The following is a 16,744-nucleotide window of genomic DNA, read 5'->3' as shown; positions in this document are numbered from 1 at the left end:
TATAGGTTCAGCATTTACAGTACCATTCTATACATTTTGAATTAGTGGTCTGATGCAAACTTCTGAAATCCATGGAATTTTTCATTAGTTTTCCTAGTTACAGTTTCAAATGTGCCTATTATTGGTGCTAAGGGGTTTTACAAGAATACTGATTCTCGTATTAGAAGACCCCTTCCGATTTCAACCTGTTGGATGTAATAGATAAAGATTTGCTTTTAAGTATATTAAAATCTAATTAATCCACATTTACTGAAAACCAGTTTATGATAATGAACACAAGTGACAGAGGGACTAAGACAATTTTACAGTGTATTACATTAGCTTTAACAGGCAACATCTGTCATCTTTAAGTGTGATTGTACTCTTATTTTATGGAAGAAAATAATTTAAAAAGTATTTATCACCCTTCTTATGTCATTAAATCTTAAATATTGCTATTTAAGTACATTATCTTGGAGATAATAATAATTAAATAAAAATAGCCACCTTCCATGAAGACAAGGATCTGGCAAGCATTCATTAACATTTATCTCGCAGTTTGTTCCAATGAAACCTCTCCTACAGTGACACGTATAGGAACTGATGTCATCGATGCAACTTCCATTGTTTAGGCAAGGAACAGAAATACATTCATCTATATTTGCTTCACATCTATCACCTGCGTAAAAAACAGAACAGTTACGACTAAGCTCTGAATTCTAAACTCAAAGCAACTAATAGTTTATCTATTCATACTGTATATTCCAGATAAACTGTTTTTATTCACATACATTGTTTCATACATTGTTTTATTCACATTCATTATATTCATCAAGAAAGAGTATCACACTGGAATTAATTATAGGTGCAAATGCTAGAAAGAGTGGTTATAATGTAACACGTTACTTCAATAATGTCTGTAATTGTGGCAAGGCAAGAAGGCTGTGAGGGTCAACTTGCAAGCAGAATAATTAAGTGGAGAAACAAAGTTCAAGAGGATTTTTTTTGTACACAGTTATTAGAAAGATGAATAGCACAGGTTTCCCATAAGAGAAATGCAGAATTAAAATGATATATGTCTTGGTAGCGATCTAACTATAGTATTTATTTTCTCAAACTGTAATTAGAATTCAAGGGCTTTTGGTAAACGATCTTAGACATAAAATTATGTGAAACCTTTATGATGATATCCATTATGGAAGACATGGCGGTATGTTTTTCTGCTTGTTTTCCTGCAAATTAGTGCCACCCAACTTCCATCTGAACCTCTCAAAGTACTTTACGAAGTACTAATTGACAATCAACACATCTCTAGGGATATGTAACCTTGTGTTAGCAAGATCACTATCCTGATTTTTAGGGTGTGTGGGTCAGGTGTACTGTGTGGGAGAGAAGAAGAATGCTTAAGGCAAAAAGTCATCTGCCAGAGCATATGAGTCCTGAAGCCAGAAGTTAAATCGATTCCTCTGGCTCTCCATTTCACAAAACACCTGTATTTACTTAAGTACCTCTGTCTCTACTCAAAAGAGCAACTGCTACTTCATAGCGAATAGTGAATGAAAAGCTCCTATAGCCTTTTCTCATTACTGTGCACCCCAACTGCTGGCAGTTTTTTTTTTTTTTTTTTTTTTTTTTAAAGAAAATAATCTATAGCAAGGAAGAAGCAGAGATGCACTAACCTTTTTGTGGTCTATGCGTGAGTATTTAGCAGAAGATCAAAAACAGGAGTTCACAGTACATCTGTTCACACAGCTACAAATAGTGTCTTTAAGATCATGGGAAATGTTTTTGCTTAGTAAAGATTTTAGAGTAATATTCATGTTAATATGAATGTTAGCTATTTACAAGTATTGTACACATTTGAGTTAACAGTTTTTTTCACAATATATACTCAGCTTCTTAAAACGAAAGGAATGAAATAACATCCCAGGTTCTATTTAAAAGTCTGCAGCCACAGCCCCAGGAGCCTTAGAGCACTGCTATCGTGCAGTAGTAGAAAGTACCGAAAAAACTGGACTTGGCAGGTATCCTCAGGTAAATGATCACTCTGAGAGAGGCTGCGGTACATTTCTGTGTTTGAGCAGATCTTGGTGCAGTGGTACTTGCAATATGCTATGCTCTGTGCTGGTACAAATTAGAGGGCAATTCTCTGACATGTTCATCCTCCACCACATGCAAGCATTCAGCAAAAAGCAGCTCTGGATACTCTTGCTCATTTCCAGTGTCAGATTCTCTGACCAGTAGTATCTTACTTGAACTTAATACATATAAGAACTTAAAACTCTCAGAAAAATGGTGTTTTGTGAATACGCTGCCAAAATCTAAATTCAAGAACAGAGAAGACTAATTCTACTACAGAAGATTTAAAATACCAGACATTTTTCCCTGTAAGTTGGCATTAGGAAAGACAATTCTTAATCTGCTTTTTAACAAGCAATGCTTGGAAAGCACTGGCAGGAAGGATGGTAGTACTACACAATAATATACCATGACTTTACTTCATTTGCTGAATTTACTGAATTTAAGTATTTTTGGTAAATAAGCAATTCCAATTTTTGCTCTCATAACCAGCAGCATTGTCACTTTATCATGTTCATATTCCCAATCTTTTCAAAGCTGCTGATAAGAAATGGTATTAGCTTCCTAAGGAAAAAGAAAAAAGAAGAAAAAAAAAAGTCTGTTCTCCTATGAAATCTTATTGGATTTTTAATATACAAAATCAGAGGGAGGACTTATAATGAAGTGGGTAGTATTTAAGTGTACAGACCACTACTATTTTTTGCACTACATGCTCTTACAAAAACAATAGCAGTTATCTTTGGAAACTCATTTTAATAATAATCATGTTACTCAGTAGGTCCAAATCTGTATTTCACGGGTTAAAGTTCTCAGTTCAAATTTACTAATTTGGTTTTGATAATGAGATTTGTGAAAGCATTAATCATCGCAGACATTAGATTTGGTGTTCTTATGAATTTTAAGGCAGACATTTCTGATCTTAAAAAAAACAACAACAACCAAAAAAAAAACAGCATCCTAGAATAGTTCTGTTCAATAGCTGTTTATTATTCAAATATTAATTTATTACTCAAAATAGTTTGCTTCATAAATAATCTAAGGTCATTCATTCATACTGCTGACATTTACTGTTGCTATCTTCTATCCTCTCCTTAGGGGTAACATATTCACTGAAGGAAAATAAACCTGACATCAAATAGTTTAAAAAAATAATATTTTGCTAATAAGATACTTCAATATTAGTTCAGAAATATACCAGTAGCAGATTTCCAAATCACCTAGGTACATTTGATTTGCCTGTTATCAACCTGTTAGAAAGCTGGTTGAGATAGATGGTTGAAACCTTTCATTTGAAGTTGACACATATTGATAGACTGATTCTGAAAGACAGATCAAGGGTTAAAGGTTCATCCTTCATAATACTTCCATATTCAGATGTGCTTCCATTACTGCATAATCTATTCAAAAAGAAAAAAAGTTATAGCTCCTTTAGATGATTAACATCTTGAAATTGAATAGATTCTGTTACGTTATTCTGCTCCTGATCTACCTTTATTTATGCTACATTGATCTACTACCACAATGCCATTGAATTAATTTTTGCTTGAACAGCTCAATGAACGCAATGGAAATGTAGTGAAAATCCATTACTTGATTGTGAGAAAAAAAGACCCAGTGCATAATTTAATGTGTTAATAAATGATTAGAAAAATTATGTTTCAAAAGACAAGATGTACTGGGAAAAAAACATACTTTTCATCTTCCTTTCATTCCTATAACTTGCAGTTATAACCTTAGATAGTTTTGAAAACAGGAATCATTGCAGTGTTCCTTTTATTTTAAACTATTTGCATACTCAGAATTACCAAACTGTGAAGAAATATTCAACATGTATATTATATGAAGAGATTTTCCTTTCCTATATCATATTTGAAAGTTCATCCTAGATGTAATTTAATATATTTATTAGAAATAATAATGAAAGAGATCATGCCAGTACAAGGCCACAGAATGGCAATCAAATCTGCAACTCTTAGAAGCATTCATTAGGTTAATTCCATTATACTGCACCAGCAGTTGTTTGGTTGAATATGAGACAATGAAAAATTGTGATCAAACTGCCAAATTAGAACTAGCCATACTTATTATTAACACCAAGAAATGTTTCTCTGTTATATGGTCTTTTGTCTTTTGCAAAAGCTTGCAGACCTACTCTCAGACAATCAAGTAAAATATTCATAATGAATTAACGAAAAGAAACAACTCAAGAGTAACTACATAAATTGAAGAAAATAACTATTTTTATTATTCTAGACAAGGTGTTTATGCACAATGAAAAACTTTTATAATTATTTTTTTCCTATACACACAATTTTGTTGAAACTACAGCTGACATAATTTATCAACCCACTCCTAAACTTCTACGGGACAGAGAAGGAAAGAGTAGAATTCAGATACTACATTGTTAGGGAAGTCAGTCTAATACATCCCCACTAATGTTAACTAATTAAAAATTAAGAAGATAGTTTAAGGTGTCTATATTCCTTTTATAATGCATAAAGAGAAAACCATTGTCAACGGGTGACCTGTATCATCTGTCTCAGACAGCACTTATCTTGAATTACCTAGAGGTGGCAATGAGTGCACAATGAAACCAAATGGGAGAGTTGGACTAGCTGTTTAGTTTTTAGAGAACTAAAATTCAAGGAAATTAAGCCTGCTCCTATTCTCAGCTGTAAACATCATTATGCATGCAGTGCAGCTTGCTCTACATTTTGTACATTTTATTTTTTTGTGTGTGTTTGTTGTGTATAGGGGTTTTTGGAATATCAGGATGAGCCCTTACACAATATTTAATTAAACGAAGCTTTGTTTTTCAGTCACAGTTCTCCCAGACCTTTGAGTACAGCACAAACTTCACAGTCATCTTCCTTCGTGTCTGCCCCAATACTGTGATACACTGTACAGCACCTTTCAGGCTGACCTCTCCTTAAGACAATGCTAGGCTGCAAGTGGTCTGTAGGGGTATCTCAAGTACAGGCACCAAAATTCCTGAAGTATACATGAACCAATGTTCAGGCTCGGAATATGTGAGGCATGGGTTGTTCAAGCTCACTACTTTCAACTTTGTTGTTGTTGTTTTAGATTCCTTGGAATCCAACAACATAATCACTGCATTTTCTTAATGACTCTTTCTACTCTACAGAGAAATAATTGCATTTGAAATGTCTATTAATAGAAAAAGGAGAAATATTTTGAAGGGTTGAGTTGGACTGTACATAATTTTTATTTTTTTTTAAAGTGCTTTATCCAGACAAACTCACATAAAAAATAAAATAAAATAAAATAAAATAAAATAAAATAAAATAAAATAAAATAAAATAAAATAATAAAATAAACAGGTAAAAATCAGTGATTAAGTGCCACTAATGAAAATCTGGTTATCAGACAAAAACGATAAAAAATGCCTATTACTCTCCAATGAATTTTTTCACTGTGGGAAAAAAATAAAAGGGAAGCTACAGAACTCTAACTTTGTGCTTATGTTTTTTTAAAAAAACAGGTATCATGAGATGTAATTAAGATTAGAGTATGCCAAGAAAGAGTAAATCCGATAGAAGGAACAAAAATGCCTTCTACTGCTATCTCCATATTCTGTCCTTACTAGGAAAGCTTTAGCATTATTAATAGGCAAAATGGACTTTATATTCTTCCAAGTGCTGATGTTTTACACATGGAGTACAAGTCCATTTTGCGTTTTCCACCCGGAAAGGAATTTGTGAGATTTGTTGTGAATACAGACTATAATCATTACAGTGATTACTGGTACAACAGGATTAAAGGTGAAAATGAGTATTTCTCACATAGGAAAGATAATTAAATAAAAATTAAAGAAAGTTATTTTGAAGAATTAGTTCTAACAAAGAGAATTCATAAATAGTAGGAGCTAGTTCAAATGTTCTTGCTAAAGTGCACTCATGGAAAATATATTTGATAGTTTTTATAAAACATAATTTATATTCACATGCTAAAATTTCTTCTTTGAGTTCAGCACCTATATGCTAACATTGCCTGAACAAATTAGGCCAAATATGTCCCTGGCATTAATCCCTTAGCTTCACTAGAGGAATCCCTTCCATTCTGAATAGACATTATCATGCAGCTATTTCCAAGAGCAATATGTACTAAATTTGTGAAATGTCACTTTATAGACACAGAAAGGTTAGTAATCATTCATAACTTACACAGTCTGTCGTCCTCTTTCAATGTTGACTGTCATTTAATTTGAAACCTGCCTTCTTTTCAATTCTTGTTGGAAGTATGAAAACTTTAGTAAAAATCTTTTGCTGTAGTATAAACATCCAAATATTCTGCAAAGTTGGTGTGAGAGACAGGCTACAATACCACAGAGCTAATATTTGACTTAAAACATTGCCTGCAAGTTCTGTTTCTTAGCTATGATTGTGCCAGGTGTGTTCAGGCACACTGGGATGAAGCTCTTGGAGCTCTGCTTTACAGATTGTACTACAATGACACCACTCACCCAAGAAAAGGGAAAATTACCCCATACGTGCCACATTTGGGTGATTTTTGATACTAATGGTAACCTAGGGACTCCCCAAGGTGTCAGTGTGCTGCAGATGGCAAGGAAATGGCATAGATGTCACAACACAAGAGCATGGAGCAGTAACAGTAACACTACAAAAGGGAGACAGCCCTTCTCCTCCTGCTCCTTCACATTCATCAAGGATCAAAGACTGTCTGATATCTTAATAAAGAAAACTCAACAACCTTCTTCCGATGCCTTTTGTATCTTCAACACACTTTGCTAACTGGAGATGCCTCTCCCTTTCATGTTTCTTGCACCTTGTTTGCAGCATTCCTTATCTACATCCTAATGAAGAGATTATCACATCTTCCATCTACACTTTCAGGTTTTCAGCTGTAAACCCAAGTAAGAAAATACCCTTTTCTGTCTTCAAGGATTTTCCCACCAACTTCTCAACCAAATTAGAATCTTTCCATCTTCTGATCACTGGGTATTTAGTCTCAGCCCTCTGATTAAAAATAAATAAATAAATAATTTTTGCATTCCTTATCCCAGAAACACATTCCCCCAATATCCAATTGATTTTTTACGAACTGTAGTGTACTCAACTGAAAAATCAGACACTAGACTAGATCCCATAAGCATTTCAGGATAGTAAAGGAGGAAGACAGAAATAACTGTGATCTTCAAAGTACTTTTTTGAAAACTCTCCTAGCTGCAGAACTTGAGCTTTTCAAGACCATCTGCCTTTCAACAGAATAGGGCTGCAAGCTGACATTGTGAACATGTCAATGGACCATACAATAAACACCACTGACTTACACGCAATCTCTGTCAAGCAGAAGCATTTCCTAAGCCTACATCCTAGTACTAACAGCCTTAATGTTTTTTCTGTGTATTTTTGCATTTTGACTATAACTTATGACTGATGTGTTCACGCCCTGAAAATCCAAGTTTTGTAGTCTATGCAAGTTTCTATTTCACTTAAAACCATTCGGCTTTTTGGCTTCATTACTTTAAGATGCTTTTTTAGTTCCTTTATACAATATGAACATAAATTTGCAAAGGTTCAATTTCTTAGACAGTAAAGAACATTTTTAGAAAAAAAATCCTGTGATCATCTCCAGATTCTCTGTCCTGGTAACTAACCTTGGCATTTTTATAACCTTTTGTACTCAGATGTTGTGGCTGTGTGTTACATTTCTGAGAGTAAAAATATTTTCATTTTTGAAACAATAGCATATATCCTGGTTTGTTTTCTTCGTATTAGACATGTAAGAAGACATATAAAAGCATATACAAATACACCCCAAAATTTATATACTAAAAATAAAAATATTTGATTTTTAGGGCTACAAACTGAGGAAGATGCTAACTTATAGACCTGTTCGTTTCTTTTTTTTATGAGATGGTAACGAGATTTGAGTGCTGTTTCAGGAGATCAAAAATTTAGGTTATTGATTTATAGTAAGTGGCTGTGTTTTAGTGCAGAGAAGAGGAAGAAAAACAAAATCTTGTACATAAATAAAGCCAAAAACGTACTACTAGGAAAAGAAAAACAAATGCATGCGAAGAAACAATTGGCTGCTGAGGGCACACCTGAAAACTGAATGGGATGGTAAACTAGCACACTATACTAATTTACATATGATGTTGAAAAAGATGTAAAGAAACAGCTCTTCACCGAGAGGGTGGCTGTGCCATGGAACAGGCTCCCCAGTGAGTGGGTCACAGCACTGAGCCTTATGGAATTCAAAAAGCATTTGGACAATGTGCTCAGTTTGATTTTTGGGTGGTCCTGTGTGGAGACATGATGATCCATGCGGGCCCCTTTCAACTCAGGAAATTCTATGATTCTACAGTCAAGAACAACCGTGTTTTGCTTTTTTTTTTTTTCCTTTTTTTTTTTTCCTTCAGTTGTGGATTCCAACCCAATACCCTTTTTTTTTTTTTTTTTTTTTTTTTTCCTTTCTTATCCACCTGTCTTTATCTCAACTTACAAGTTTTGCAAGTTTTTCCCTTCTGATTCTCTTCCTCTCATCCAGCTGGGGATGAAGAAGCAAATGAGTGGCTGTGTGGTGCTTAGCTTCCTACCGGAGTTAAACCACAACAAACTGTAAACAATTATAAATCATCAACAGAAGTTGTGAAAGGACATTAGAATATGTCCCTATATATGTATACGACTTAACATTGGTAGTTATTCCAGCTTTCAAGATCTTATTCCGGACAGAGATAGGAAACATATTCAAATATCTTCTCCTTCTTGACCATGATCAAGAATTATCAGTGTTCATTCTTAGCTTTTTGCCGAAGAGAAAAAAAATAACAAAAAAAAACAAGAAAGTAATAGAGAGAAAAAAGATGTATCAGCTGAGTTATCTGAGATCAAAAGCAATGTGAAGACAAACTGGTATAGGGAAATTTATATTCTATAGCGTTGCATAATTAAAGCAAGAACAAGCTGGGATGAGTACTGGGTGGAAAATTCAGATATTTTACCAATTATAGGAAGATGCTGCAGATAGATTTTGAAACAGTATGATCTGACGTTAAAGCACCTATAATTTCCACCAGCTATAATTTTATTCCCACTGCTTTTTAAATAGTTGCTGTAATAAATACATTTACTAAATACACACATAAGTACAAAACCACATTGCAAAATAAATGCTTTAGTCTCCTTGGAAGACATTTTCCAGCAGAAAGTCTTCCATCTCCAATCCAACAAATTAACTTTTGATACCATATACACCAATCATCATATTCTAAAACCACTATCTAACAAATCTAAAACATGTTTCATCTTAAAATTAGTAGCTGACAGTGAAGAACTAATGCTCATTGTGTCACAGGGACATTAATTTTGTGAACGGCACAATGTGTTTTCAACATCATTTTTGTATTGCCTCATCCACCCCATTTTGAGTAAATAAACTGTAACAAACATTTTCTATGTATGCAGCAAGAAAAACTAGCACTGATAAGGCTGCTGAGCCTGATTTTGTTGATGTCATCTTAAGGAAGATTTAGTATAGCTTAGTGACTAATACCAGAGATTTAGATTTTCTATTTCTGTTGTATTTTGTTGTGTTAGTAATAGATTTATTTCAGGGATTTGTTAATAGATTTATTTCAGGGAATTATTTCACCTTCCTTACATTGAGTGAAGTTAAATTGCTGCTGACTGCAGAAAATTTGCATGGTTGCAAACTATTTTTATTTTAGACAAATTTGATACCCATTCAGGGTGGAAAAGTGAAAAGAACTTTACAAGATAATATTAGACAACAGGAAACACCATAATTAATATTAATACAGATTAATTTGCTTGGTCTGAAACATTTAAGACATTATTTGTTCTGTTAAGTATCAACTTCAGATCTGCGATAATCATGCATGGCGTTTGAAGACTATATATATACATTTAACGTGAATGCACAAAACACATAGATTAAATACAAACTGGCAGCATACACTGCCTCGTTATTTAGCTATCTGAACTCCAGACCGGAGCATCAGGAGAAGCAATCTACCTCAGGCAATTCCTTCTTGGCTTTTTGTACTGCCTAGACAGAGAGACCATCAGGGCAAGCATCTGATCTTAGTGATCTGAACACCTTCTACTTTTCAGTAGAAGTAAGTACGTCTTGTGAAGTGGCACAGATTTAAACAGTAATGACCTTGTGATAGGCGAAAAGGAAAAAAAGCCCGACACCTTGCTCCTATCCATTTGTGTCCAGGTACACCAAGGGCTGCTGTTTACCAGGCCGTGGCTGCTGGTGGTGGTGAGATGGATGCCCACAGCTGGAGCCAAAGCAGGGCTTCAGCATCCACTGGGCTTGAACCAGCAAAACCCAGCTCAGGCCATGGCCAGGCTGAACACCTGCACTGCCGGGCTAGCAGAAAGCTGGGACCTCCTCCAGAAAGGGCAGAAATCATACTTATTGCACTACAAAATGACTAAAAAATAGCTGGACCTAGAGATACCACAATTGAGAATTAAGATTCAGTTCATGTATAACAAACCGAAAGGGATGAAGAACAAGATAAATCTGCAGACAGTACAAGTAAAACCTCTTAATTCTTGTCTCAATTGGAAACATTATGGCACATAGAAAACATCATGAGCAAAATGTCACAGTTGTCAATATTGCTAGAGTAGGTCACACTGTAGATGAGCAGGATGCAAATATCAATTCAATATTTATGACATTTTAAAATGATTTTAAGAACATGGGTTTTCGTACCATCAATCCCTTTACTAAAATTAACGAAAAACTTTTAAAACTAAAAGGTAACTAAAAAAAATGTAACCGTAAGACTGAAATTTCTAAGAAGCAAAGTGTCTGTCATTAGAACTAATACAGTTCAATATGGGGAAAAAAATCCATAGTGAACTGTATTAGTGTACTGTATTGAATATATACTGTATCTAGTTGTGTATGTATAACTCATATAAACAGACACATACAGTCTTACAGAGAAATGCCCATGTTTGCAGGCACTGTTTACAAGCCATCTTAATTTTAACACTGTAACACAAAATACAGCACAAAATAAAACCAAGTAATGGAAAATTGGAGAGCTTTGCCATCTATGTGGTAAAGGTATCAAAAAAGGACTTTCACTCTGAAACAATAAGAGTATAGTTTGGTGTAAAAGAAATTATATTCACATTTATTTCCTTATCACTCTGTAACATGAATGCCTCCAGAATATACTAATATTACAAATATTATTACAGCTTTTGATTTTCATCTCTACTAGGCTTATTTTATGCAGTCTGTTAATATTCCTATTAAAAACTGAAGTACTTACATGTTTTCAGACTCAGGTGAAAATAAAAGAGTACACATTAAGGCTAAAAACTCAATGTCTTTCTCTTCTTGGGACACAAGGAATCACAGTCACTACTGCTAACATAATGTAATATTCACGTTACAGTTTAAATGTGCCATCAGGAATGAGAACAATGCTGTCCTTGGAGGCTCTCCAGACCTAACAAGACAAAGCCCTGAGCTCCTTGGTCTGGCCCCATGGCTAACACTGCGTTCAGGAAGAGTTTGGGCTAAAGAGCTCACAAGGTCTCTTCCAGACTGAATTGTTCTTATTCAAGAATGAAACTGCTCCAGTAACCTGACCTGGAAGCTTGGTAAACAGCAAAATGCACGGGATCAAAAGTATGTAATGGGTCATGGAAACAGATGACAATGCAGCGAGAATTTGAGCACAGTTGTATGCAAAATTACTTGGGAAATGCATCAATTTCATTGCAAGCTTATCATTTTCAAACTTAATATGCGATTTAATAATACTACCTGGTCAAATTCAACTCTCCTCAAAATCCCAGAAGAAAGTAAATGAAGACAGTAAGGTGCTTTTATTCCTTTTGAGATAGGCGCTAATCACACACTGAGACTCCATGCAGGCAAGCAAGAAGTACAGATCCTTGGAAACAATAACAGGAAATAATCTCAAGTACCGTCAAGAAAATGTAGTATTTAAAAAATAGGTATGCCTTTAATAGTGTATTTGGACAATGAAATTTGGTTAATTTAAGTACTGCAGAACACCTTTGTGACATCTTATGTCAAATGAGATTTTTGCAATTCAGAACTGCATTTTAGGGTGACTGAAGGGAAGTAAAACAGATCCAAGTCATGTAACGAGTGAGACCCAGAGAGCTGCTACTTATCTGAATCCTACTGAGATTAAGACAGTTTGCTGGCAAAGACAGCTTTAAAGAACCTAACAGATCCATGAAGCTATCACTGCCATGCTGTTCAGAAACATGAAGAAGCACAACTTCGCATTAACTGTTCTAACACACAGCACATTGAGTTCTGCTAAGTGAAACACTCAGTAGTCATTGCTTTAGTTATTTATTGCTGTGACTGATTGAAACATCCACAAACTTTTAAATTATGTATTGTTTTTATCTAAACTCTTCCCAGTCACGGCATTTTCTGAGTTCCAAGCAAAAAGAAAAAAAAAAAAGAACACCATCACAAATCACTATTAAGATATTATTTCCTTTGTAACATCTTATAGAAATATTATAATAATCTAATATAGTAGATTTAGACTTTAAGTACATTTACAACTTATAGAAAGCTCAAAGACATATTGCAGAATCACAGAAGAATAGACACATTGTAATGCATAATATTCCTCTGTGGTGTCAGCATTAAAGCTGCTTAAAAGTTCCTTTTTTCATAGTATCTGTAGCAGAGCAATTTGTGTGGAAATTGAGATTTCAATCCCCTGGGCCTTGCTAACTCTTACAGAATAGAAACTCCTTTAGCACATTCGCAGTAGTATACTTGAATACATTCAAAGACCCCTGCAAAGTTAGACTTGCTGAGAAGTACAGCAACTTCCCTAGCTAGGAGTAACAGCTGTATTACCGTACAGCTCAATCTCAACAGCTGCATCAGGATTTTTCAAATTTGTTTTGGGTATAATGCAAAGCACTGATTTTGGCTCCAGAAACCCTAGATAATTTAAATTCTCACCTAATAGCCTACCATAACAGATAAGATCTGATCATTTGACCACAAGCTCTCAGATATTCTCACTGCATAGGACTAGCCCTTAAATTGTGCATCTCAAGCAGCTCCAACAATTTTCAGGGAAGGAAAATTATCTGCTTCATCTCCTTTACCCTGAAACACTGATCAGATAGATTATATTATTGTAAGATAAATTAAGATATGATTTTCACTTTGTTTAGCTGGGGACATCACTAATCCCGCAGATTATACATAGCTTTCTGATAACAAGAACCCCTTATACATAGACAAGCAAAATTTGGGCTCAGACATGGAACTAAATTATGGAAGGTCAGCTCAGGCCTCAGCAAAAGGCTTCATCATTACAGTTAAGCTAATTTAAATGACCTTGCACTTGTTGAGGAATAAGGTTCATGCACAGATACGTACTTGCAAAAGGTGCCATGTAACAAGTTATTTCTGTACTAACTAGTAGCATATAAGCAAGTACATTTAAGTATTCTACTTGGCAGCCTCAGCAAAATCCTTAACTTTGAGGCAACCAACCTTTCCATGAAATCCACAAGGGAGGAAAGGTACCCAAGGACTTTAGAAGCCTGTAAAATGAGGAAGGAGCACATGTCTAGGTAGTATAATGAAGTAGTGTTATAGTCCCTATGAAATATGTGCAAAGCAGTAGCTCTGGAAGGTCAAAAGCACTTTAGCCATGTTAGTATGGCATTATATCTGGCTTTACTGCCATGCCTCTCAAGAGAATAAATTAGACGGGCTGACACCATGCTGATGCAGTTAATTTTTTTTTTACATTCAGTCTAGCTGGGAAATCTTGACCTGTGATGTACATACAGTATGTTCATTTTTGTCAGCTAAATTAATCTAAGCCATCACCTCCCCCTGTTTTCACTAAAGAATTATAAAACTATTTCCAAGTATTTCTAAATGTGCTTGATATGTAGCAATAATTTTTAAGATAAACTGACAGAATGCACCCATGGCATATACTGTACTGAATATTTTTTATTGAAAATCTTTTTTTTTCCTACTTAGTATAAATAATTAATAATTGATACACCAGCTACAGACAGACAATATGGGAGAGAAGGCATCACCATAATCTTACATTATGTGTAAGAATCAGATCCAAGACTTTGTTCTGGTCAATATGCAGCGATGTACGAAAAAATAGTATTTCGTGCAGAGGTGATTCTGAACTCTTTAATAATACTGTTGCTGCAGTCAGTGGCCTCTACAAAGGTGCAGCAAACGTGGACAAAAATCTGAGAGAATCAAACTGAGATTTTCTCAAAGTCAATGATTGCTTTAGGCAGTGGGTACAATGAAAAATGGGTGTAGGTCCTAAAATGTACTTGACTGCATGAGCACAGTGTCCTTCTTATGAGTATAATGTGGTGCCTTCTACATAGATAGTTTTCGTAAATAAAGCATTGCTTCTCCTCAGCAGTCAAAAATAAGAAGCAGAGATTGTTCTATTCCTCCTTTACTCATATGAATTGAGAAAGAAGATGGTTCTGTTTGAAGATCAATAGTAACTAACTATACAGCACATTGATGAAATTGCCTTAGAATTACTATACAAAATACATACACAAATTGTACAGTAATGAGCATGAAGAACAAACACTTCACATTTAGATATTCATTGCCAAAAGACAAGGATTTTCCTCCCTAAAGGCAGAGATCTGTAACCCAAAACAATTATATTTTACTAAGCAAGGAGAGTGTACTGTCATCCAAGTTTCTAATCACCAGATTCAATCTGTATACACAGCAAGAGTTGCTGCTGCCAAGCACTCATTATGAATGGACTGTAGCATCACATATTTTGAACATAATCCATAGAAAAAAGTAGGTAGTTATTGACTTTATCTCCTTGATGACCTTAAGGAGTCTCCTTAAGAGTTTGCATGCACTACAGAGACTTTGTTCCTTACAATTGGGATTCTCAGCTGTTCAGTAACTTCCCTGCTTTGAAACTGAAAATATGGACCAGTCTATCTTCCCCTTCTGCTGAAGCTGTGACTATAAGACTTGGAATAAAATTGTCAAAAGGTGACAACCCCAAACTGGCTTTGTGTGGCTAAAAGTTGGACACTAATTTAACCATGGGTGCCTGGTTTCCATTCTGGACCAAAGAACACAGACCACTGGGCCAAGCATACAAAGCCTGTATCAACTCATATAATTCAATACCTGATGGGCGGCATTTGAGGGCACTGAGAAAACTGGCTTATAACCTTGGAAAGCTTTCTGTTGTCTGAAAATTTATGGAAATTGGGGAAGGTTCTGAAAAGCCATAGAAACTGAGGGAGATCACCAGGGAAGGACAAACATGGCACTCATTTCTGCTTCAAATTCCCATTTTGCATCTCGGTTGGGTGTTCCCTATTCAACCTTGCCATGCATTCTCGACAACTCTTTTCCTCAACCATGGATGAGCAGAAATTTGAACAAAGCTGCCACCAGTCTCACGTTTGATCAGTTAAGGGATGGCTTAAGACTTTAGTTAGCACTAAGGTCCCTTTCAGGGCAAAAATGTTTATGTCTTTTATGATCTTGGCTCTTGGGATTTGTTTATCCAATGAGAGCTTAAGAGGGAGGAGGGGACACAGCACTTCAAGCCAAATGCTACGTAAGATTACACAGTACTCTTGTATGTTCCTCTTGGCCCAGGAAATCTGCCAAATAGCATTGAAGCTCAGCAAGTGCAACAAAAAGTACCCTCACCTTTCCTTACAAAGCAGTTTAACATATAACACGGACATTCCAGCACTTCTGAGGAGAATGGACAAAGTGAATTTGTCACTTCAAGATGGAGTGTTCACTGAACTTGAAATTCCCAGTACTGATGTGAATGCTCTAATTATTAAAGACAGACCCCACTACCTACACACTGAGTGAAGAATTTCACAGTGTACATGTGAAATTTCTTCTCAGCACACCAATCACTTTTGGCCTTTCTCTCTACTCAAGCTGCATCTTGCTTTGGCATCTCAGGGAGCCAAGAGATTCCTCCTCTCAGAGGAATGACTATAAATACACAGTCATTGTCTTGGTACTGTAGTTGCTCTTCTTCTGTACATCAATAGCAGGGAGTAAAGACAGAGGTCTGAGGACAGCAGATGCAAGCACTGCCAGCTGGCTGGCAGCAGGAATATGCAGAAGTAGCTGGGAAGGTCAGAAAGATAAACCCAACTTTTCTTCCTTTTCACTGCTAGGTTTGTGGGACTTTTCTGTTAGGTCAGCCCACCGTATAAAAAGCAGAGCAGAATTATTTATTGTCATGCAGAGAAGATGAACAGGCAGTTTTGTGGCCCAGGATAAGGAAAGTTGGAGTTCAGACTTGGTATTATAGAAAAAATACATGATGAGGTAAATTTTAAAACAAGGTTTTGAGTTGGTTTGACATAAAACTTAAATATATCCTTAGTCACTTGCAAGTGGCAGTTTGTACTGATGTCATACAGAAAATATGACTATAAAGGGTAAGCCTGCGATTAAGAGACTAGCCATTCAAGGAATAAGTACTGTGCTCTGCAGAAACGATGAGTGAACTTTCACAGCAACAAGTGGTACTTAGCCATTTTTAGGCAATTTTTAAATCACACGTCCAATAATCATCTGTTTAGATCAGAATTTTGAATTTATATACCTGTTTTATACA

At 35.4% G+C, this 16,744-nt stretch overlaps 1 protein-coding gene across 1 annotated transcript in view; it reads right to left on the bottom strand.

The window, feature by feature from the left end:
* EYS (eyes shut homolog) overlaps positions 1–16,744 on the bottom strand; it is an 836,985-nt gene that overhangs the window by 462,284 nt on the left and 357,957 nt on the right. Inside the window, exon 25 of the mRNA XM_032185496.1 lies at positions 487–658. Within this exon, the coding sequence (XP_032041387.1) occupies positions 487–658 (172 nt within the window). The remainder of the gene's footprint in view (positions 1–486; positions 659–16,744) is intronic.

The sequence above is a fragment of the Aythya fuligula genome, chromosome 3 (genome assembly GCF_009819795.1).
Source record: "Aythya fuligula isolate bAytFul2 chromosome 3, bAytFul2.pri, whole genome shotgun sequence".
NCBI classification, from domain to species: Eukaryota; Metazoa; Chordata; class Aves; order Anseriformes; family Anatidae; genus Aythya; species Aythya fuligula.
The sequence above is the reverse complement of the archived record's forward strand: the minus strand, read 5'-3'. Positions and strand labels throughout refer to the sequence as shown.